Genomic DNA, 24,836 nt, shown 5'->3' with positions numbered 1-24,836 from the left:
GTTTGAGCGTTGGCCTGCTAAACCCAGGATTGTGAGTTCAATCCTTGAGGGGGCCACTTAGGGATCTGGGCCAAAAATTGGTCCTGCTAGTGAAGGCAGGGGGCTGGATTCGATGACCTTTCAAGGTCCCTTCCAGCTCTAGGAGATTGGTATATCTCCAATTATTACCACATAACCCTGGCAATTACACTACCGTCCTACGGGGGTGGGGGGAGCTTTGCAGCTGGTCTGTGACTTCCGACCTTCACTTTCGATATTAATCAGAGCAAGGTCTCTGCTCAGTATATAAGGAGGAGCCGTCTGTGTCTCTGTAAGTCAAGAGATCACAGCCGAAGACTGGCCCATCTCTTCTACTTGAATAAATCTCAGAAGAACTGACGTGTTTAGAGACTAACGGTGAGAGATTCTTTTCTGGGTTGCGGCTTGTTAAACCATAGGTGCAACCAGGAGGGGATGAAGGTGTAATGGGGGGGTGTCTTGCCTTCCACAGGTTAGTCGGGGGCACTGTGGTGCAAGGAGTTGGTCAGGGGCTAATCAGGCAGTGCTGTGTTTCTGGGAGTGGGGCAGGGTCTCAGCAGGGGGCACTGTGCTCCAAGGAGAGGTTGGAGGTCTCATAGGGGGCGCAATGCCCCAGGGAAGGTGGCAGGATGCTCAGCTGGGAGCACTGGACTGCAGGGAGCCGCTGGCATGTTAATTAGGGGAGTTGTGCTGCAGGGAGTAGGGTGGTGGGCATCAGTTACAGGCATCATGTTGCATGGAGTGGGGGGAGGGCTCAGTAGGGGGCGCTGTTCTGCAAGAAGTTGGGGGGCTGGGGCAGGGCTGGTGCAAGGAAGTTTCGCGCCCTAGGCGAAACTTCCACCTTGCGCCCCCTGCCCCCCCACCCCCGCGGCAGCTAACCCCACCCCCCACCCGCCCTAGGCAGCTAACCCCACCCACCCACCCACCCCAGGCAGCTAACCCCACCCACCCAACCCCCCTACCAGAGGAGCCCCCCCGCGGCAGCTAACCCCTCCCGCCACGGCAGCTAACCCAGCCCGCCACCAGGGGAGTCTGCCGCCCCCGCAGCAGTTACCCACCCTCTGCAGCTAACCCTGCCCAGGGAGCCCCCCCCACGGAAGCTCACCCCACCCGGGGAACCCGCCCCAGCTCGCCTCCTCTGCCGAGCATGCCGGCGCTGCTCTAATCCTCCTCCCCTCCCAGGCTTGCAGCGGGGGGGCATCAGTCACTCCGTGTCTTCGGCAGCACTGAAGGACCCGTCGCCGAAATGCCGCCGAACACCCTGAGCGACTGAAGGGCCCCCCCTGCTGAAGTGCCGCCGAAGACCCGGACCGCCGCTGGGTGAGGAAAGGGATTCTTGGCCAGGGCTCATGGGGCCCCTGCGGGCCCGGAGCAAATTGCCCCACTTGCCCCCCCCTCCCGTGCAGCCCTGGGGGCGGGGAGCTCAGTCTGGGTGCTGTGCTGCAGGGAGGCAGGGCGCAGAAGAAGTTTGGGAAGGTCAGGAGGTGCAGGGAGCGGGGCAGGGATAGATTAAGCAGCAAAAACCTTCCTTAACACAGAGAAAAGGTGCCCAGTGACACCTTGGGGCCTTTCAGAACGTCAAGTTCAGCAAAACTCAAATGTCTGAAGACCATGAAATGCAGAGTTAAGGGGGCAGAGCTAAGGTGATGTGGGCCTTTGCCCTGACTCTGTTTCCTGCTTTTCAGAAGTTGGAGTTCTGCTGAACTCACGGCTCTGGAAGGGCAGGAGCTCTTACTGGGCAACCTGAACTCTGCCTCAGTGAAGTTTTTGCTATTTAACTTCCTAGTGTTTTAAACCAAAAGAGAAATAGTTCTGGTGGGAGTTTGTGGCCATTTACACAGCTGTCATCCCCGCCTAGGTTTGCAGTTGCCGTGCTACTGTGCCTAGGTAATAATCAAAACACCGAAGTGTTCCATGGTGCTTTACATCAGGACATCTCAATCAGCTTTACATCATTATCCCCATTATACAGGTGGGAAACTGAGGGACAGGGAGGGGGAGTGACTTGCCCAAGGTCACCCAACAGACCAGTGGCAGAGCTAGGGATAGTCCCAGTCCAGGGGTCTCTCCACTAGGCCATGCAGTTGCCCTGTGATTCCTCAGGGCCCCTCCCCTCTCCTGTACGTTGTGTTACAGTGTGGTGGGGGTAAGGTTAAGATTTTGTCACGGTTAATTTTAGTAACAGTCAGGGACAGGTCGCAGGCAATAACCCAAAATAATGTGGAGAAGGGCTGATGGGGAGGTGACTGAAGCTCGAGCCCCACGGTGGGGGGAGAAGAGAGCCTGAGCCCCGCTGTTGGGGGCGGAGGAGGGTCTAGCACTTGCACTGTGGCGGCTGACAGGTCCAGGGCCCGCGGTGCCTCAGGGCTAAGGCATCACCTGCAGCAGCTCAGAGCTCCGGGGCCCCTGGCCGGCTGACAGCTCCGGCCCCCTCCAGACCCAGGGCTGAAGCGGAAAATGTCCCGGAGGTCTCTGGAAGTCCTGGAATCCGTGAGCTCTGTGACATCATTTTATCCTTTCGGATTAATGGTCGTGCTGTGAAACGTTCCCCATGTGTAGCTGCTAACAGGGCCGGGGAGAGAAATCTCAGCTGTGGTGGCTACAACTGTCATTAAAGGCTGCGGTGTTGCAGGGATGGGACAGGGGCTCATGCAGGGAGGGGTTATTTAGGTGCAGCAGAGAGCCCCATGCTGCATGGATAGGAGCCGGGGGGAGGGGGGGCAGGCATGGGCGCAACTTATATGGGCTCCTGGGGCTAAAGCCCCAGGAATATTCAAAGTCAGGGGCTCTGCTCCACCAATATTTGGAGCTAGGTTTCTCCCCTGCTCGGAGCGCCCGCCTCCGCCTCTCACCCAGTGGTGAGCTGCAGCCGGTTCCTACAAAGAAGGGCCACTAGAATGATCCGAGGAATGGAAAGCCTGTCGTATGAAAGGAGACTTGAGGAGCTCGGTTTGTTTTCCTTAACCAAAAGAAGGACAAGAGGAGATATGATTGCACTCTTTAAATATATCACAGGGATAAATACCAGGGAAGGAGAGGAATTATTTCAGCTCAGTGCTAATGTGGACACGAGGACAAACGGATATAAATTGTCAGTTAGGAAATTTAGGCTTGAAATTAGACGAAGGTTTCTAACCATCAGAGGAGTGCAATTCTGGAACAGCCTACCAAGGGAAACAGTGGGGGCGAAGGACCTCCATGACTTTAAGATTAAGCTGGATAAGTTTATGGAGGGGATGGTATGATAGGATAACGGGTTTAGTCAATAGGTCAATAACGTGCCACACTGGTAATTAGTACAAAGGGTCAATGATAGGATATTGATAGCCTTTTCCAGAGGGTCTGGCTGGAGAGTCTTGCCCGCATGCTCGGGGTTCAGCTGATCGCCATATTTGGGGTCGGGAAGGAATTTTCCTCCAGGGTAGATTGGCAGTGGCCCTGGAGGTTTCTCGCCTTCCTCCGAAGCATGGGGCAGGGGTCGCTTGCTGGTGGATTATCTGCTACTTGAAGTCTCTAAATCACGATTTGGAGCATTCAACAGCAGAGTCAAGGGAGAGAATTATTTCAGGAATGGGTGGATCGGCTTATGTGGCCTGCATCTTGCAGGAGGTCAGACTAGATGATCATAATGGTCCCTTCTGATCTTGAATTCTATGATTCTATGATTGTTAAATTTAGAAGCCCGTTTAGAACCGGTTGTTCCTGGAGGAACAACTAGTTCCAAAAGGGCTTTTAAATTTAATAAAAGCTCTAGCAGCTCCCTGCCCTTCCCCCGGCCCCAGCTCACCTCACTCCGCCTCCTCTTCTGAACGCTCCTCCGGCTTCTCCTCCCCCTCCCCAGCTTCCCGGGAATCAGCTGTTCGGGTGGGAAGCCTGGGAGGGCTGAGAAGAAAGCACTGGCTTCCTGCAGGTGAGTTTGAGCTGGGGCCAAGGCTGGAGGGCGGGGGCACCAGCAGGAGGAGGGCTCCAGGTGCTGCGCCGCCCGGTGAGGTTGCGGCTGGACCCTGGGGCCGGGTGACGCGGCGCGGCTCCTGGTCCCCGGGATCCAGCTGCGACCTCGCCGGGCAGGGCAGCGCAGCACGGCTCCTGCCCCGGCTCCCGGGTCCTGCCGCGAGCTCGGCCCGGCGGCGTGGTTCCTGCCCCGGCCCCCGGGGTCCGGCCGGGCGGTGCGGTTCCTGCCCCGGGGTCCGGCAGGGCAGCGCGGTTCCTGCCCCGGCCCCTGGGGTCCGGCCCCCACCTCCAGGCACTACGGTAAGGGAGCAGGGAGGGCGTGTTGGATAGAGGGCAGGGGAGTTGGGGGAGTGGATTAGTGTTGGGGCGGTCAGAGGGCAGGGAACAGGGGGATTGAATGGGGGCAAGGGTCCCGGGGGGGCAGTCAGGAAGGAGCAGGGGTTGAATGGGGCGGTGGGGGGCAGTTAGGGGTAGGGATTCCAGGGACAGAGGGAAGGGGTGGTTGGATGGGGTAGGGGTCCCGGGATGCCATCAGGAATGAGAGAAGGGGTTGGATGGGGTGGCAAGGGGCAGTCAGGGGACAGGGAAGGGGGGTGGATAGGGCACGGGTCCCGGGGGGGGGCTGTCAAGGAACATGGGGGGGTTGGATGGGGCAGGAGTTCCCCAGGGGGGGGCATGATCCCCTCCTGGGGTGAGGAGGAGGGAACCAGTTGTTAGTATTAACTTTCCACAGCGAGTCTGCCCAGGCAGGTCCTGGGGCAACCAGAGGTCCCTGCACCCCAACTCCGCAGTCAGATGTGACTCTCAGCCAGACAGTAAAACAGAAGGTTTATTAGATGACGGGAACACAGTTTAAACAGAGCTTGTTGGTACAGAAAACAGAACCCCTCTGTCAGGTCCATCTTGCGGGGTGGGGAGCCCAGAACCAAGTTCTGGGTCTCTCTCCATTTCCCCAGCCAGCTCCAAACTGACAGTCCCTCCTCTGGCCTCTGTGTCTCTTCCGGACAAGGAGGCCACCTGATCTCTTTGTCCCCAACACCTTCAGTTGGCATCTTGCAGGGGAAACTGAGGCACCCACACAGTATTCAGAGAAAATATTAAGAACATTCCCACTTCATCACAACAGGTGCAACAAAATATAATACTGTATATTGAAATAGGCAAGTGCTGCTTCTGACTTTCCACTTTTAATTGACCCTTGTAATCTTGTGGCACTGACGCGTTGTAGCTTCATTTTATATCGGCTTACAGGGCGGGAGCGGGGGGGCACCACCATTTTGGGCCCCACCAAAAATTATACAAACCTGCCGCCTATGGGGGCAGGAGGACTCAGCAGGCAGCGCTGTATTGCTGGGGGGCTCAGTAGGGGGCCCCAGGCTGCAGTGAGAGTGGCAGGGGGCTCAGCAGCGGGTGCCGTGCTTCAAGGAAGGAGGGCGGGGGGGCTCCTCGGGGGGGGGCTGTGCTGCAGGGAGCAGGTTGGGGGGATTCAGGAAGGGGCAGGGAGCTCGAGGGGCAGCGCTGTTCTGCAAGGGGTGGGGTGGGATTCCCCTCACAGTCTGTGCTGGCCCCAATGCCCCAGTGCGGCGCTAGGGGTCCCTGTGCTCAGTAGGGGGCACTGTTCCCCGGCCATCAGCGCTGGTCCCAATGACACAGTCCGGCATGTCCAAGGTGACAAAAGGCCAACTTAGCCTGTCACTCAAACTGCAAAAGTCAGCAAAGCGGGAGCCCAACAGACGGGACTCAGGGAGGGAAAGGAGCTGGACTCAGGCTATGGGCTCGGCCGGGCTCTGGTGAAGTCCCCGGCTGGCACGTCAATGAGCTGAGAGAGTCCGGAAATGGGAGGAACCTTCCACAGTTCAAATCCCCAGAGCGCCTTTGAGTGATTAACGTCAACGGGACTAGACCCATCCCCCCACCCGGATATTGTGTATCTGGGGGTCACTAAATGGGAGCATTGGGATGGGGGGACTGAGAGAAACACGCTGCACCAGCAAGGCTGCCACCCCCACTGTCTCCTGGGACCCCAGGATCCACCATGACACCACTGGGCCTTGTGCTCCTCATCCTCAGAGACGTACTGAGCAGAGCAGGTCAGAGAGGGAGCCATGTGACACCACAAGCTCCAGCTGAATCCGCTAAACACCACCTGGGTTGAGAGTGTGATTCTTGAGGACACCCATGTACCTCCTGGGGCATTGTCCTTCTCCACCTTATTTCTACCCCTTCTCTCTCTGTCCTTTTGCCTCTGTCTGCTACGGATTCAGCTTCACTGGCCAAGACAATTCTACTCTTTGCACATGGGCTGTGAGCCTGTGACCAATAAGGCAGCTAAAAGTGAGGCCCTAAGCAGCCAGATGCCAGCATGAGTTTGCCAGGTGTGGGATGAAGTATCCGGGGGCGGCCGTGTTAGTCTGTATCCACAAAAACAACAAGGAGTCCGGTGGCACCTTAAAGACGAACAGATTTATTTGGGCATAAGCTGTCGTGGGTAAAAAACCCACTTCTTCGTGCACTCCAGATGTGGGAGTGGCTGGTCAGACCGTGGGCTGGGCCTGTGTTTTTCTCAGGGCTGGCTCTAGGCGCCAGCGTCCCAAGTGTTGTGTATTTGGTTGTCATGGTTTTGTTGCTATGGCAACTGAGTTAGATTATTATGGGTTAGCTCAACCGGTTGCAACCGGCTGAGGAGCTCTCTGTATATATGTAAATAAAATGGAGGTTTTGGTTAGCTGCCTGCTCTCTGGCCTCAAGTGATTGCTTCCTACACCGGCTGCCCCCAAGGATATAACACTGGCGACGAGGGTGAGACTCGGTGCTGCTCCAGTAACAGAAGGAAGTAGAAGTTAAGGTAAAGAACAAACAAAAAAAAAAGCTGCTTGTTGCACTGACTGTGAAAGTGAAACTAAAAATCATGGCTACTCTGACCAGGCCCCTGGAGCCTTTTGATGAGAATACAGAGCAGTGGCATGTGTATACTGAGCGTTTTGAGCTTTTTGGTATTGCAAATGACATTACAGAAGCGAAGAAGGTGCCAATATTCTTAACTGTTGTAGGGGCTAAAACCTACTCTCTGCTACGCAGCTTACTACACCCTGTTAAGCCTGAGACTAAATCTTACAGTGACATTGTGGAAATCCTAGGGTCTCATTTGTCCCCAAAACCACTGGTAATTGCTGAAAGATATAGGTTCCACAAAAGAGACCAAAAGGAAGATGAAACAGTTGTACAATTTGTAGCCATTTTAAAAAAGCTAGCAGAACACTGTGAATTTAAAGAAATGTTACATGATGCCCTGCGTGACAGGTTAGTGTGTGGCCTGTACAGTGAAGCTATACGGAAGCGCCTACTGACAGAGGCTCAGCTTACCTTACAGAAGGCTGTTGATATTGCTGTCTCCATGGAACTGGCTACAAGGGAGGCACAATACATCGGTGCATCCCCTAGGGTGCAAAAAGTGTCACAAGAACCGACCCACAAAACTGTGCAGAGTCAAGAATGTTACCGCTGTGGTAAGCCGGGTCACCAGGCATCAGAATGCTGGTGTAAGGACCTGGTGTGTCGACACTGTGGCAAAAAGGGACACATTGAGTGTGCCTGTAAACAAAAGAAAAAGAGGCCTGTGGTCTGGCCGACAAAAAGAGGAACCCTGCATACCCTAGAGCAGACCCAGGATGATCAAGGTGACACCTCATCGCAAGAGGAAGTGCCACTGCATGTTTTGTCTTTGGCAATGGGCTCACATGAATACTGGGTAACCCCGTTATTGGATGGCAAACGTATACGCATGGAACTGGACACCGGTGCAGCCGTCTCACTGATCTCCGAGACTGTGTATAAAGAAAAGCTACAGCATCTTCCGCTTAAGGCAACAAAAACTGTTCTGAAGACGTATACGGGAGAAGCTGTGCCTATGCTGGGCACTATTGATGTTAAGGTGGAGCTCAATGGACAGGTGGCTAAATTGCCACTGTTTGTGGTGAGAGGTAACTACCCAGCCTTAATGGGTAGGTCTTGGCTTGGGAAGATTCAACTGAACTGGGCAGAAGTGCACCGGATGACTAAAGAAGAAACCAGTCTAACCCCTATACTAAGGAAACATGCTGCTGTTTTTGGAGATGATTTGGGAAATATGAAGGGAATCACTGTGACATTGTACATTAAACCTGGCAGTCCACCAAAATATCTGAAAGCCCGAACTGTGCCATATGCCATCAGGCCAAAAGTTGAAGCAGACCTGGAGCGCCTGGTCACCAATGGAGTCCTAATACCAGTTACCCATAGCTCATGGGCCACTCCTATCGTTCCAATCGTGAAGAAAGATGGCTCTCTCCGGATTTGCGGTGATTTTAAAGTCACTGTCAACCCAGTGTTGTGTGCAGAGCAATACCCGCTTCCCCGCATCGATGACCTCTTCGCAGGCCTGGCTGGGGGACAAAAGTTCAGTAAGATTGATCTGAGTCAAGCATATTTACAGATGCACGTCGATGAAAAGTCCCAAGAGCTGTTGACTATTGTGACTCATAAGGGGCTTTATCGATACTGTCGTCTACCCTTCGGAATAACATCTGCTCCCGCCCTGTTCCAGAGGGCTATGGACCAGATCTTGTGTGGCTTGTCAGGAGTTCAGTGCTATCTGGATGATATCCTGGTCACTGGAAGAAATGAAGAGGATCACTTAAAGAATTTAGAGGCTACCCTACAAAGACTGGAAGAGTATGGCCTACGAGTTCGCAAAGACAAGTGTGAATTCTTCAAGCCCTCTGTTGAATATTTGGGACATATCATTGATTCTGCAGGTCTTCATAAGGCCCCTGCAAAAGTTAAAGCTATTGTGGAGGCTCCCCCACCTCGAAATGTAAGCCAGCTGCGCTCGTTTCTAGGACTCCTGAACTATTATGGAAAGTTCATCTCACAGTTAGCCACACTGCTAAAACCACTTCATGAGCTCCTTGGGCAGAACAAGGCCTGGAAGTGGACTGAAGCCTGTGATGTTGCGTTTAACAAAGCTAAGGATGCATTGCTAAATTCTGAAGTTCTAACACACTTTGATCCATCCTTACCACTGCAATTGGCCTGCGATGCCTCCCCTTATGGAGTGGGACCAGTCGTGTCACATATTATGCCTTCAGGAGAAGAGAGACCTATTGCTTTTGCTTCACGCACTCTAAGCAAAGCAGAAACTAACTACGCCCAAATCGAACGTGAGGCATTAGGAATTGTTTTTGGAATTCGGAAGTTTCATCAGTACCTGTTTGGGCGAAAATTTACTCTTCTCACAGACCATCGACCTCTGACATCAATTTTTGGACCTTACACAGGCATTCCCCCATTAGCTGCTAGTCGTATGCAACGTTGGGCATTGTTACTTTCAGCACACACATATGAAATCAAATATCGGAAATCCACTCTACACGGCAATGCAGATGGCCTCTCAAGGTTGCCTTTGCCGGTCAAACACCAAGATAGTGCCCACAAGGAAATCTTCTACTTTGAACAGGTAGAGAATACACCCATCACTGCTACTCAGATAAAGAAGGCAATTCGCGTTGACTCAGTATTGTCCCACGTTATGGACCTGGTGATGCATGGAACATCTCGACAAACCTCTCCGGTCTCATCCGACCTTGTTCCCTACATGTCCAAGCGGACGGAGTTATCGGTCCAATCTGGTTGTTTGTTGTGGGGGAGACGTGTCATTATTCCACCACCACTGAGATCACAGATGTTAGAACAGCTACATTCCGGTCACTGTGGAATAGTGCGCATGAAGGAAATTGCACGAAGCTATTTTTGGTGGCCTGGACTGGACAGCGCTATTGAAGAGAAGGCAAAAGCTTGTATGTCATGTCAGGGTGTGAGGAATGCACCCCAGTGGGCACCCCTACACCCATGGGACTGGCCTGAAAACCCGTGGCAACGTATTCACGTTGACTTTGCTGGCCCCCTTGAAAGAAGCATGTTCTTGGTGGCAATAGATGCCCATTCTAAATGGCCAGAAGTCTCTATAATGCAGTCCACTTCTGCAGAGAGTACTATCCAAAAACTACGAGGACTCTTTAGTCGTTTTGGTCTGCCAGAACAACTTGTGAGCGACAACGGACCGCAGTTCGTTTCTCAGGAGTTTCAAAATTTTATGAAAGCAAATGGGATACACCACATCACGTCAGCACCATATCATCCGTCCACCAACGGATTAGCTGAAAGATTTGTGCAGACAATGAAAAACGCTTTGAAATCAGCAAGGGGACAACACTCCATTCAAAAGCGTCTGGATACCTTTTTACTTTCCTACAGAAACACACCTCATGCTACGACCCACGCATCTCCGGCCTTTCTAATGATGGGACGACAGCTGCGCACTTGCTTTGATCTGCTGAAACCTTCTGAACCCCGACAAATTGTGCAACATCAGCAGCAATATCAAGTCATCAGACGGGCACCCAGAGCAAAAGACCGAACCTTTAGCCCGGGACAGCCAGTTTTGGCTCGGAATTATACTTCCAGAGCTAAATGGGTTCCGGCCACAGTCATCACTCAAACAGGACCTGTTTCCTACACAGTCCGGACTGCAGAGAATCTTACCTGGCGGCGACATGTAGATCAGCTGTTGCCAGGTCATGCCAGTCCTCAGGACCCATCTGCAGTTGAGGGGTCTGACTTCACTCTTCTGGTGAGGGATCGAATCACGAGTCACCTGTTTCTGACTGTTCTCCTCCATTACTGCCGGCGGCTGAGATACCCCTTTGCCCAGCACGAGCTGATACCACCTCCTCACCTGTTCGTGCTGCGGACCCTGAGCCCCTAGTGCTTTCAGGTGCAATAACACCAGTAGTTCGCCGTAATCCACCTAGAGACAGAAGGCCTCCTCATCGGCTGGATCTTTAGCTAGGGCGAACCCACGGTTATGGGGCAAAATAATCCCCAGGGTTTAGCCGGGAATGGAGGCAGTCTACCCTCCTTCTCTAGTCTAGTGTGTGTTTTATTTAGGGGATGTTCTTATTAGGGGGGGAGGAATATGTTGTGTATTTGGTTGTCATGGTTTTGTTGCTATGGCAACGGAGTTAGATTATTATGGGTTAGCTCAACCGGTTGCAACCGGCTGAGGAGCTCTCTGTATATATGTAAATAAAATGGAGGTTTTGGTTAGCTGCCTGCTCTCTGGCCTCAAGTGATTGCTTCCTACACCGGCTGCCCCAAGGATACAACACCAAGCATGTGCTTGGGGTGGCACTTTTCAAGGGGCAGTACTCCGTCCCCCCCTCCCCCCCGTTTTTTTACTTGGGGTGGCAAAAAACCTGGAGCTGGCCCTGGTTTCTCCAGCCATGAGGCTGGAAATGAGAGTCAGCCCCAGGGACAGAAGCTGCATTTTCTCCCTTTGCTGCTCTTTCCTCTCCCCTTGTGTGTGTGTTTATCTGGATTTGCCTTAAACCAGGCGGGGTCAGACTGTGACATCAACAGCAGCAGCCGCTCCAGCTCCTCTAAACTAACTTTCCCTCTTTCCCCCCAAAGGACAATTCATACCATCTCTGCCACCATCCTACAGACCGGCAAGCGGGGAGTTCTCCATAAAAGACAGGGAATGAATAAGGGAGATTGTTAAAATGAAAGTCCCGCTTAATACTGTTGCCTCTTGGGGCCATGAGGTTCACCATTATTTACAGGGCTACTTGCATTAGGAGGAGAAATGGAAGACACAAGTCAGGTCTGGTCTTGGTGTGATCTTGTTTATTTACACAGAGCGCAAACACTGTTGTGGTTTCTGAACACAGCAGAAACAGTCACAGGCAGTTTGCTTGCTCCAGAATCCCCATGCCTGCCCTCCAGTAGGCTCTGTGCCCAAGAAACTCTGTCCTCCTGCTTCCTGTAAGGGTATGTCTACACTACGGGATTATACCGATTTTACAGAAACCGTTTTTTTAAAACAGATTGTATAAAGTCGAGTGCACGTGGCCACACTAAGCACATTAATTTGGCGGTGTGCGTCCATGTACCGAGGCTGATGTCGATTTCTGGAGCATTGCACTGTGGGTAGCTATCCCATAGTTCCTAGTCTCCCCTGCCCTTGGAATTCTGGGTTGAGATCCCAGTGCCTGATGGAGCAAAAAACATTGTCACGGGTGGTTCTGGGTACAGCCTCACCCCTCCCTCCGTGAAAGCAGCAGACAACCGTTTCGCGCCTTTTTTCCTGGGTGAACTGTGCAAACGCCATAGCACAGCAAGCATGGATGTTGTAAACACCTCGCGCATTATCGTGCAGTCTATGCTGAACCAGGACCTGCAAAGCCAGGCGAGGAGGAGGCGCCTACGGCAGCGCGGCAATGAGAGTGATGAGGACATGGACACAGAATTCTCTCAAACCGCGGGCCCCTGCGCTTTGGAGATCCTGATGGTAATGGGGCAGGTTCTAGCCATTGAACGCCGATTTTGGGCCCGGGAAACAAGCAGACTGGTCGGACCGCGTAGTTTTGCAGGTTTGGGACGATTCCCAGTGGCTGCGAAACTTTCGCATGCGGAAAGGCACTTTCGTGGAACTTTGTGACTTGCTTTCCCCTGCCCTGAAGCACCAGAATACCAAGATGAGAGAAGCCCTCACAGTTGAGAAGCGAGTGGCAATAGCCCTCTGGAAGCTTGCAATGCCAGACAGCTACCAGTCAGTCGGGAATCAATTTGGAGTGGGAAAATCTACTGTGGGGGCTGCTGTGATGCAAGTAGCCAAAGCAATCACTAAGCTGCTGCTACGAAAGGTTGTGACTCTGGGAAACGTGCAGGCCATAGTGGATGGCTTTGCTGCAATGGGATTCCCTCACTGTGGTGGGGTGATAGATGGAACCCATATCCCTATCTTGGCATCGGAGCATCAGGGCACCCAGTACGTAAACCGCAAGGGGTACTTTTCAGTGGTGCTGCAAGCACTGGTGGATCACAAGGGACGTTTCACCAACATCCACGTGGGATGGCCAGGAAGGGTTCATGACGCTCGCATCTTCAGGAACACTACTCTGTTTAAACGGCTGCAGCAAGGGAATTACTTCCCAGACCAGAAAATAAGAGTTGGGGATGTTGAAATGCCTGTAGATATCCTGGGGGACCCAGCCTACCTCTTGATGCCATGGCTCATGAAGCCATACACAGGCAGCCTGGACAGTAGTCAGGAGCTGTCCAACTACAGGCTGAGCAAGTGCAGAATGGTGGTAGAATGTGCATTTGGCCATTTAAACGCACGCTGGCGCACATCACTGACTCGCTCAGACCTCAGCCAAACCAATGTCCCCTTCGTTATTGCTGCTTGCTGTGTTCTCCACAATCTCTGTGAGAGTAAGGGGGAGAACTTTATGGCGGGGTGGGAGGCTGAGGCAAATCACCTGGCCACTGATTATATGCAGCCAGACACCAGGGCGATTAGAAGAGCACACCAGGAAGCGGTGCGCATCAGAGAAGCTTTGAAAACCAGTTTCATCATGGGCCAGGGTACGGTGTGACTGTTGTATTTGTTTCCCCTTGATGAACCCCCCCCTCCTTGATTGACTCATTCCCTGTAAACAACCCACCCTCCCCATTCGATTACAGCTTGCTTAAGGAAATAAAGTCACTATCGTTTAAAAAGCATGTATTCTTTATTAATTCATTATAAAAAGAGGGAGAGAACTGAGAAGGTAGCCCGGGTGTGGTTTGGGAGGAGGATAGGAGGGAAGGAAAAGGCCACTAAAAATTTTCACAATTGTCGAAGAAAAACTAAGTTCTCGCTTTTATTGTTTGGGTGCAGCAAAATCAAATTCTTTAATTTCTCCAGTAATTACCATGGAGGGAGAGAGTGCCATAGGACACAGGGTCACCCCAGTCCTGGACAGGTCTCTCAACTGGTAAACAATCACAGCAAGCCTTTATACCTTTTACAGACAATTTCTAACAATAATACAGACAGTAAAAAGCAACAACTACATTTTGTTTATACATAGCAAAAAGGCTTATCTTATTTGTCTCAATCCTAGAAAAAGCAAGCCTGCATTTTGGTTAGTGATTGCAAGGTCGTAATAACTTTGTACACAGTTCCTGTCCTGTCGCCTCGCACTATCTTTGCTCCTACAAGTCTTACGTCATTAAGGTTACAGTATGGCCTGACTCTTGCTAACTAACATTCATTAAGATCTCTTCAAATCCTTGTTAATTATTTACTGGCTTCCACACTCCCCCCTTTTGTACTTCTAGTACAACAAACAATTGCAAATCTCAATTCGCATGAAACCATGGACTTCAGATTCTACAGCAAACCTGTCAACCGTCATGGGACGTAATGACAATGCATGATTAGCATGAACATGAAAAGGTATTATAACTATAATTATGTTTTTGTTTTTTTTCAAAAACAACAACAATAACATAATCCTAAACTAACTAACACGACAAACAATAACAGTCCCAGAGGAACAATACAACGGGGCTGTTGTACAATTCTAATCACAAAGCATAAAACAACATACCTAGTACATAAAGGAAACACTCTATAAGCTGTATGAAAGGTATCCTTTTCAGCTTAAAATATATTCTAAAGCAAGTGAATTTGCCCTTGCAATTCAGAGATTCTTTGAACCTTAGGTAACAATAAAAGCAAATTTATGAAACCGATCAGGCATTATTCTAGTCCAATCAAAATATACCTAAAATCTAAGAGCTACTTGCAACATTCTATCTGCATTCTATCTGCAGGCCAGTAAATGATATAATTGCCTGCAGCAGTGGTAAGATCAATATGTATATCTTGTCAGGTGTTATTCTAGGGGTACTGTCTATAAATCAGGTAGGTATACCAGGTGGTCTAATTTCCCAGATGTCTCGGTAAATAATTCAGTTCCACGTGCATCCTCCCCATGGACCCAGCAGGATTCGGTATGTGGGAGCCCACACCCCCTAACTGGTCCATATGCTTGGAAGGAGCACTATGAATGTCCACACTTCCATCCAGAAAGTGTCCAAGTATGTCTTCATGACCACAGATCAGATGGTACTCCTGACGTGTCTGTAAGGGCAGTGGGCCAAGTCTGGTCCAGATCCCACTGCAATGCCTTCCCAGCCTCAGTGATATTCAATACCATCTCTGTCAGTAACTTCTGGGTCATAAAACTAAGGGTGGAAATGACATGTAACTCACCAACTCCAGCCTGTACTTAAGATAGCTGAGCTTCAAAAATAAGACTAGTGGCCTTTTCTAGTTGCCCCAATTTCTTATCATGTTCTTGGCCTTTAAGAATAGTCCAAATGACTACTACACTATTGGCCCCAGCCCACAGGGATCTGGTCAATTCCCTTCATGTCCAGAGGAAATAACCCAGACCTTTTGTTGTGCTAATCTAATGGCAGCCCCTTGTGAGCAATCTGGGTATGTAGAAAACTGGATAAGGGCAATGTCAGTTAAAATCCAATTAGGGAGGGCAATACATACTGAAGGATTTATCCAGAACACAGGGCGCAGCCTGTAGAATAAACCCCAAAATCCAATTAATACCACAGTCCCAAGCATGGGTCCCACAAATTTCTTCCTGCCAGTATGTAATTCTGTGTTTCTTCACCAGGGTCAGTTCTCAATGTCCTTTTAGTCAGGAATTCCTGGACTTTGGCAATGTCAGTGGAGTGAGTGCTTCTTCTGCCTTCCCAAAACAATCAAGGTTTAGCATCCTACAGGGGAGAGGTTTCCAGCACATATCACCCTGTAATAGCTGTGCTTTTTCGAGAAAAGTCTAAAGGCACAGTTGGTCTGTCAGTGGACAAGGGAGAGGTTGTCCAGAAGCTGTCCAGAAGCACAGTAGAACTAGAAGAAAGAATAGGCTAATCATCAACAGGAAAATTCTTCTGATGTGGAGGGGTCTTTTTTTTGCAGCGAGAATCCTGGGTCCAAGCAGTCAGTCTGTGGCACTTCACAGCGGTGTCGGTAGTCAGCAGGACTTGGAAAGGGCCTTTCCAGCATGGAGCCAAGGCAGTCTTTCGCTGATGGATCTTTATGTAGACCCAGGCTCCTGGTTCCAACGAGTGGCAAGGTTGCACAGGATCCTTTGGTAGTGCTTCCATCACCTGTGTATAAAAAGACTTAACACATTTCATTAGTGCCTGACAATATTTAAGCATTATGTTATCCAGCAAATGAATGTCCATCTGAGCTGGGGTTAGTGGGGGTGCAGTTGGTAGTCAGCATTGGGTGTCCTGTCAAATTTCATGAGGGCTGAGTCCAGTCGTTCAATTGGGAATGGCTCTCATACACATCAGTGCCAAAGGAAGGGCATCTGGCCACTTTAAGTGTGTCTCAGCACAAATCTTGGCCAGTTCATTTCTTTGTAAGTCCCGTTCCGGCGTTCCACTGTCCCAGCGTTCCCCCCCCCTTCTCTTGGTAGGCAGCCAAGCGGTGTCCTTGACTGGGGCCAGCGCATGTTAGCTATTCTCTTCTTGGCTTTTTGTTTTTATTTTTTTTTTTCATTTAACCTACAAAGAAAACTTTTACTCTTCAATTATACACCTTTTTCATACCATGAACACATAAACAGTACTGTTATACAGTACAGAAGTATTATCATTCAATGTATGCCACATATACCCTTTCACTAAAATAACCTTATTACAGAACTTTGGAAGAACAAGCCAGGACAAGCACACCCACTTTGAGAAGTTCACTTAATATAACTTCTAGTCCAATAGCTATCCACCATCCCCAGCCCTCTGGCTAAAAGTCTGAGGTAGCCAGAAGGATCCCTTGTACAATATGGGGAGTGGGTTAACTTTTCATGTCCTCGCTTCCAAAGACTGTCAGTATGCAAATTTTAACAACAATTCTCAATTAAAAGATTTGGCCAATGTAGTTTCTTTCTCTTACTTAAGAAAATGTATTAGACTTTAGTATATCACATTTTCTGATGTAACCAAACACTTTGTATTCCAAATTGAACAAAACAAGTATCTGCATCTCAATCCAACATTTCCGCTTGATATCAAATCAGACCATCTCATGAAAATATTAAACACAACAATTCTGGCCACAAAAAAAAACACAACAAGACAGAACATAGAACACACAACATAATCTTCTACTGTGCCAGTAAATCAAGGTACGTTGAATGCTGTGCAGCTGGCATTAGTTTTCTTTGATTATCTGAAAGACAAAAACAGAGGTCCACCCCGTCTGGGCAATTAAATACTTAAAATATACAAATACTCTTGTTGATTCTAGGCAAAACAGAGGAATTACCCCATATTTTCTCGTATGTGTTTCTTAGACATCCTTGGTTTCAGCGGCCTCCACCTTATCAGTTAGTTAATTTGCATTATCACAGATGCTTTCCGGCTTGCTTTCCTATTGTTAACTCCTGCTTTTAAACACTGAAAGAAAACATCACCACTTATAGTGCCTATAGAGCCTAATAAAATTATCATTACATAGCACTGTATACAGTCTTCAACTGATTTAACAAAATTGGTCACAGCCAAATTATTACAATCCAATAAATTTATTTGCCTGAATTTATTTACAAACATTTCAAAGACACCAAAAAACTGTCCTCACTTGCTTTTCCCTTCCAACAGCCACTTTACCAATTCAAATCACCATTCCAAATATACTTCTGAGTATTTGAAATTCTCATGCTTATATTCACTTACTCCTTTATTCCACTACACCCTCAAAAGTTTCCAACCTGTTGTCCAATCACTCTGTCTGTTGCCTGCTCGCCTGGGCCCGATCCTTTTTTCTTGCTGAGCCGTCCCTTCCATTTTGCACCAATTTGCTCCACTACCAGTTTAGCTAGGAGGGTGGGCTTCACAACTAGCCCTCACCCTTCTGGTCTTGTCCCCAAAACATTTCTACTCACAAGACTACCCGAGTCCTCCCTAGTAAGGCTTGCCACCTGGGCAAAAATACATGGCCATTTACTTAACACATAATCCAAACCCCTTTGGGGGTCTACCCAGAGACCCACCCATTTGTCTGCTGACACTTAAACAGAAAAGAAAATTACACAGAAAGCAGAGAAAATTACAGTCTAAGCCAAATTTTTCTACTTCTATTATATTGTCCGCTACGGGGGGGCGGGACTGTAAAAAATCTCAGGACAACCTCAGAGCTTCATCGCACACATGGCTTCCACCCTGAGGAATTACGAACGAGAAGTTCAGTTCCGCTCACACACCTAACGGCCAAATGAACAGAGCAGAAAAACATCAGTAACCGGTTAAACAAAACAAAGCCAAAGCTAAATAATGCACCAAAACCAAATAGTGTTTCCGTATTCTATATCAAGTTTTAAAGCTTCATTAAAAATAATAAAACAACAATGGAGAGTATTGGGAAAGCTCCCACCTCACACAAAAAAAAACATGAATGCCCCAAGCCTTAAACCACTTTTTTTTTTTTTTTAACCTTTTTATCTCTTTTTTTTTTATTTTAACCATGATGCATCTTTACCTGGTCCGGACCAATACCATGAGGCGGTATGACAACCCCTCTTGAGGCGGTAAAAACCCCTCAGCACCGGTGCATTCTAATGCATTTACCTATGCATTACCTTATGCATTTACCTTGGCCAACTCAGCAGTTCCCAGTACTGCTATAAACTAACCTTATTGGGGCCTCTCCCCAATACCACTTTGCATCTGATCCTGCTGCACAGTCAATAAGTTCAGATGGCGTGAGCCCAACAGAGACAGACGTCCTCACGGAAAGTCCTCCTCCGATACCCCAATAGAGATTTCAAAAGGTCTCATACCTCTCATGTGGCGCCATGGGGTTCGAAGGGGAATGATCCGTAGTAGCCGTCTGTGGGTCCGTGGGCGTTGCCATCCCGGACGAGCCCCCAAATTGTCGAAGAAAAACTAAGTTCTCGCTTTTATTGTTTGGGTGCAGCAAAATCAAATTCTTTAATTTCTCCAGTAATTACCATGGAGGGAGAGAGTGCCATAGGACACAGGGTCACCCCAGTCCTGGACAGGTCTCTCAACTGGTAAACAATCACAGCAAGCCTTTATACCTTTTACAGACAATTTCTAACAATAATACAGACAGTAAAAAGCAACAACTACATTTTGTTTATACATAGCAAAAAGGCTTATCTTATTTGTCTCAATCCTAGAAAAAGCAAGCCTGCATTTTGGTTAGTGATTGCAAGGTCGTAATAACTTTGTACACAGTTCCTGTCCTGTCGCCTCGCACTATCTTTGCTCCTACAAGTCTTACGTCATTAAGGTTACAGTATGGCCTGACTCTTGCTAACTAACATTCATTAAGATCTCTTCAAATCCTTGTTAATTATTTACTGGCTTCCACACAGTAATGACAGCCTTCTGGTTGGGCTGTCCACGGGGGTGGAGTGGACGGGTGCACGGAGCCTCCCCGCACGCGTTCTTACACGTCTGGGTGAGGAGGATGTGGAACATGGTGAGGGTGGTTATACAGGGGCTGCAGCGGCACTCTGTGATCCTGCTGCCGTTCCTGAAGCTCCACCAGACGCCGGAGCATGTCAGTTTGATCATGCAGCAGCCCCAGAGTTGCATCCCACCACCGCTGATCTTCCTGCCTACACCTCTGATCTTCCTGCCACCACCTCTCATCTCGAGCGTCCCTCCCGTCCTCACGTTCACTGGCATCTTTCCTGTAATTTGATACCACCTCCTTCAACTCATTCAGATGAGCTCTTTCATTGTGGGTCACTTCCATGATTTCCGAGAAGATTTCGTCTCGCATCTTTTTTTTCCGCCGCCTTATCTGAGATAGCCTTCAGGATGGAGTAGGGAGGCTTGAAAAATTTGCAGCTGCATGAGGGAGGGAAAAAAGGGAGAGAAGTATTTAAAAAGATACATTTTACAGAACAATGGTTATACTCTTTCACGGTGAACAGCACTATTCACCTTATATGGCACATGTGATTTGACTACAAGGTCACATTTTGCATCTTAATATTGAGTGCCTGCGGCTCTGGTGTTAGAAATCTCACAGACGCAGGTCCGGGCAGCAGAATTCGGCTTGCGTGCGGCCATGGTAAGCCATTGTCTTTTGGCTTCTGCAGCCTTCATATATCCAGCGCCCTCCTTTACCAAATAGCAAGCAAAGCCTGTTCAGTGCTGCTTCTTTCCTGTTAATATGCAGCAGCAGAAACCACCACCCCCATCCAATTCTCTGGGATGATCGCTTTACCCCTCCCCCACCGCGTGGCTGGTATCATGGAAGATCACTGCTAAACACCCCCACACCGCCTGGCTAGTAGAAGGGAAGATCCCTGCTACCCAAACGCGAAAAAGCTCAGCTCCAATCACCCGCCCCCCTTCCCCCTGCTTGGCTACCTGCAAGGAAGGATTTCTTTTAAGCAACATGCAAACAGCCCAGTAGGAATGGCCATCTCTGTCCCCTTAATTAAATTCCTGAATTTCAACCAGGTTACCATGAACGATATCACTCTCCTGAGGATAACACAGCGAGATAAAGAGAGGATGTTGCTTGAATGCCAGCAAACACCGGGACCATACGCAGCTAGGCTTTGTCATGCAATGATACCAGATTACTTGCTACATGCATGGCATGGTCAAGTGTCCTACCATGGAGGACGGAATAAGGCTGCCCTGCCCAGAAACTTTCTGCAAAGGCTTTTGGAGTACCTCCAGGAGAGCTTCATGGAGATGTCCCTGGAGGATTTCCGCTCCATCCCCAGACACGTTAACAGACTTTTCCAGTAACTGTACTGGCCGCGAATGCATCCCAAGTCCTCAGGGTAAATTAATCATTAAAAAACGCTTGCTTTTAAACAGTGAAGAGCTGCCAAAATCTTAACAACCGGTTCCCTATAAAAAGCTCTGATTTAAGGGAGGGGGGGAGTGGGGGACGGGCTGGGGTGGGGGGAGACATACCCGTGGGGCCGGGGGCCCCTGCAGGGCCTGGGGCAAATTGCCCCACTTGCCCCCCTGGCAACCCTAGAGCTTGCAGCCCCCTCCCCCATTCCCTTGCAGGCAGCTCAAAGCAGCAGGACGACTCAGGAGCTCAGCTGAGCTGCCCAGCTGCTGGCCATGCTGCGGCTCTGCGGGGTGGGGGAAGCGGAGGAGGGCCCACGGGAGACATCTTCGTGGAGCCAGGGGCCCCTGCAGGGCCCGGACCAATTGCCCCACTTGCCTCCTCCCCTCCGGCCAGCCCTGGAGCTTGCAGCAGGACCACCCCCCCCACAGACACACCTTGCTGGGCCGCTCAAAAAGCGGCAGCAGGACAACTCCTGAACTCAGCTGAGCTACCCAGCTGGTGCCGGCGGCTGGCCACGCTGCCGCTGGGGGGAAGTGGGGGAAGGGCCAGGGGAGCCTCAGCCTCCCCAGCTGGGACTCCTGGGAGCAACAGGATGGTCTGGCCCGTGGACTGGAGTTCTTTGCCCACCCCCTGGCCCTTTAACAACCGGTTCTCCACGGAGGTCTAATTTTAGCAACCGGTTCTTGGAAACCTGTGGGAACCGGCTCCAGCTCACCACTGCTTTTAAACCATGTTTTATATTTACAAGGTACACTCACCAGAGGTCCCTTCCATGGCTTCATTGTCTGGGATACCGCCTTGGGAGGGCTGGGAGGGTAATTCCGTCAGGGTGAGAAAAAGCTCCTGGCTATTGTGGAGAATGGAGTGCTGTGTGCTCTCCGCAAGCTCGTCCTCCTCTTCCTCCTCCTCATCTTCTCCGTCCGCAGAATCCTCAGCCATGGCTGAGATTACCACCCCCACCTCAGAATCCACGGACAGGGGTGGGGTAGTGGTGGCGGACCCCCCGAAAATTTCATTCAGCTCAGCGTAGAAGCGGCATGTTTTCGGCCCTGCCCCGGACCTTCCGTTTGCTTCTTTGGTTTTCTGGTAGGCTTGTCTGAGCTCCTTAACTTTAACCCGGCACTGTACTGAGTCCCTGGTGTGGCCTTTCTGCATCATGACCTTGGAAATTTTTTCAAATGTTTTTTCATTTTGTCTTTTGGAACGGAGTTCTGTTAGCACGGAATCCTCTCCCCATACAGCGATCAGATCCAGTACCTCCTGTGCAGTCCATGCTGGAGCTCTTTTTCGATTCTCAGGAGACTGCATTGTTACCTGTGCTGATGAGCTCTGCATGGTCACCTGTGCTGGTGAGCTCTCCACGCTGGCCAAACAGGAAATGAAATTCAAAAGTTGGTGGGGCTTTTCCTGTCTACTTGGCCAGTGCATCCGAGTTCAGATTGCTTTCCAGAGCGGACACAATGGTGCACTGTGGGATACCGCCCGGAGGCCAATACCGTCGATTTACGGCCACACTAACCCTAATCCGACATGGCAATACCGATTTCAGCGCTACTCCTCTCGTCGGGGAGGAGTACAGAAATTGGTTTTAAGAGCCCTTTATATCGATATAAAGGGCCTCGTTTTGTGGACGGGTGCAGGGTTAAATCGGTTTAACGCTGCTAAATTCGGTTTAAATGCGTAGTGTAGACCAGGCCTAAGAGATGCAGAGTTAGGCTGACCTAATTATATTTCTCAGGGCTGTGAAAAATTTCACATCCTGTGCGATATACTTAAGCCAACCAAAGCCCCAGTGTAGACACTGCTAGAACTAATGAGCCTGAGACACAGTGGGGGTTCTCCCGTCATGCACACAGGGCCACAGGAAGTGAGGAAAATGCCCCTGCCTTCTTCCAAGCCCCTGATAGTCACCCAGTCCCCTCTCCCACCCGCTCTGGCTCTCCTGGAAGGGGTCTGGGGTTCTTCCTCCCTTCCCTGTGGACTCACTGAGGTCTGCAGGGTGGGAGATGCCCCAGCAGGCTGATTGGGAGCCATTACCCAGGCCAAGCTCTTCATGGGAAACAACTTTTTTCTCTAAGGAAATTCTTTGGCTTCCTGTTGGGAAAATACGAATCCTTTTCTGGGATCTTACATGTCACACATTGTGTGGGCCTTTCCGTCCCCAGAAGAACAGAGGGGTGTCTCTCCTGGCATTCCTATGGGGGCAGAGTTAAGGTTATGTGCTTGAGCTGAGTGGAAAGTGTCACCTTAACTCCACCTTTCCCATTTCCTGCCCAAACTCCCACTGGACCTTCACATGTGAGCTGACGTCTATCAACTGTCTAAACTAACCGTACATGGAATAGCTCATTGTCTTTTCGCAGGCAGGCTGAGCAGTGCACTGGAGCTGCCATGGCTGGGGTAGATACTGAAGAGCTTCCCAAGATACCTGAAGAGGATATGGAAGCAATGAACGCTGCTGTTGGGAAAGGAGACCTCACCGAAGCAGCTGCTAAAGCGAAAGAGGCTCTGGAGAGCATTGATAAAATCCCTCTCAACATCGCTGTCACGGGGGAGTCGGGCTCTGGAAAATCGTCCTTTGTCAACGCCATCCGGGGCCTGCGGGATACAGATAAAGGTGCTGCTGAGATGGGGGTGAATGAAAGGACAATGAAGACCACTCCTTACCCACATCCTACATACCCAAATGTAATAGTCCGGGATCTGCCAGGGATCGGGACCCCAACATTTAAACCAGACACGTACCTCAAGCAGGTGCAGTTCAGCCGCTACGACTTTTTCACCATCATCTCCTGCACCCGCTTCACATCCCACGATATTGGACTCGCTCAGGAGCTCCAGAGACTGGGGAAGAAGTTTTACTTTGTGCGCTCCAAGGTGGACCAGGATTTGACAAATGAAAAACGAAACTATGACGAGGGGGGAAAACTGAAGCAGAGCAATGCTGCCATGAAAAGGCCACTTCAGTACAGTGAGAGTTCGATCCTCGATGCCATCAGAGAGAACTGCATCAAAGGCCTGAAAGCAGGACAGGTGACTTCCCCACAGGTTTTTCTTGTATCTAGATGGGACTTCAGCAAGTACGATTTTCCCAAATTGCAGGGAGTGCTATTGGATGAGCTGCCCAGTCTCAAGAGACTCGCTCTTCTACGATCCCTGTCCAATGTTTCTAAAGAAATCCTAGAGAAGAAAAAACAACAGCTGCAAACGCAGATATGGCTGAAAAGTCTGGCGTCATGTGCAGTCGCTGCTCTTCCTATACCGGGTCTCTCCACTGTTTGCAATATCGCCATGCTGATGATGTCACTGAAAGGGTTCTGCAGGGACCTGGGCCTCAATGAAGAGTCTCTCGCTACACTTGCCAGACAGGCTAACAAGCCCATTGCAGAGCTGAAGGCCGTTATAAAGTCCCCACTGAGTGAGGAAATAACAGAAGATCTTGTAATTAAGCTACTGACCAAGTGCGCAGCTGGGGCAGTGAAATTTTCTACATATGTGTTTGAATTTGTACCTGTGGTAGGTTCTGTGGTATCTGCAGCAGTTTCTCTCCCTACCACATACTTCATGTTGAAGAATTTCCTGGATGCTGCTGCTGATGATGCTGTACGAGTTCTGGAGGTGGTTATGGAGGGAGACGTTTCAAACTCAGAGAAACAGCATGAAAACTGCAGCACCCCCTGAAAGGAAGAAACGTGGCTGAAAGAATCAAAGTAAAGACCCTGTCCTAGCTGGAGCTTGGAGCTCAAAGCTGTGGGAAGTCTCATCAAAATGCCAACAGGGGTCCTAGGCTCTCCTTTGAGATAATAATACATTAAAAAGTGCTTAGACTGATCATTGTAATTCTGTAATGCTCATAGGTTTAAGGTAGATTTGTCCAGGGAAGCCCCTGTGTCTGGCTGTGCTATTAATTCTGTGAATGGCCCTAGATTTAAATGGAGAAGGGTCAAGGTGTCTCTGGCTGATAAACCCATATTGGATGCTTGACAATTACCTGGCTGAGTGTGGCTGTCACTTATACACAGGGCTGTGTCCCCATTCACGGCTGGTGAGTTGTGTGGAGAGAGGCTTTAGTGTTTGATGCTGAGTTTATGGACATCTATTGCTCCTTGATTTG

General features: G+C 49.9%; 1 protein-coding gene across 3 annotated transcripts; it reads left to right on the top strand.

The window, feature by feature from the left end:
- Positions 1-308: 308 nt before the first annotated feature.
- On the top strand, positions 309-24,579 carry LOC123351690 (interferon-inducible GTPase 5-like). 3 transcript variants are annotated; one of them, XM_044991239.1, is made up of 2 exons: positions 309-396; positions 23,090-24,579. In XM_044991239.1, exon 2 carries the CDS (start codon positions 23,114-23,116, stop codon positions 24,401-24,403), a length of 1,290 nt encoding a protein of 429 aa, XP_044847174.1. In that variant the 5' UTR covers positions 309-396; positions 23,090-23,113; the 3' UTR covers positions 24,404-24,579. The 3 variants fall into 3 exon arrangements, with proteins under 3 accessions (XP_044847174.1, XP_044847172.1, XP_044847173.1); XM_044991237.1 differs by lacking the exon at positions 309-396 and adding an exon at positions 1,955-2,164 and having other exon boundaries at positions 23,086-24,579; XM_044991238.1 differs by lacking the exon at positions 309-396 and adding an exon at positions 1,956-1,990 and having other exon boundaries at positions 23,086-24,579.
- Positions 24,580-24,836: the final 257 nt, after the last annotated feature.

The sequence above is a fragment of the Mauremys mutica genome, chromosome 17 (genome assembly GCF_020497125.1).
Source record: "Mauremys mutica isolate MM-2020 ecotype Southern chromosome 17, ASM2049712v1, whole genome shotgun sequence".
Taxonomy (NCBI): Eukaryota; Metazoa; Chordata; order Testudines; family Geoemydidae; genus Mauremys; species Mauremys mutica.
The sequence above is the reverse complement of the archived record's forward strand: the minus strand, read 5'-3'. Positions and strand labels throughout refer to the sequence as shown.

Bases quoted from the DNA above. Each gene is read 5' to 3' on its own strand.
- LOC123351690 (XM_044991237.1), top strand. From the start codon at position 2,097: ATGCAGTTGCCCTGTGATTCCTCAGGGCCCCTCCCCTCTCCTGTACGT. The intron at 2,165-23,085 runs GTAAGGTTAAGA...GTCTTTTCGCAG, and splicing joins TGTGTTACAGTGTGGTGGGG to GCAGGCTGAGCAGTGCACTG.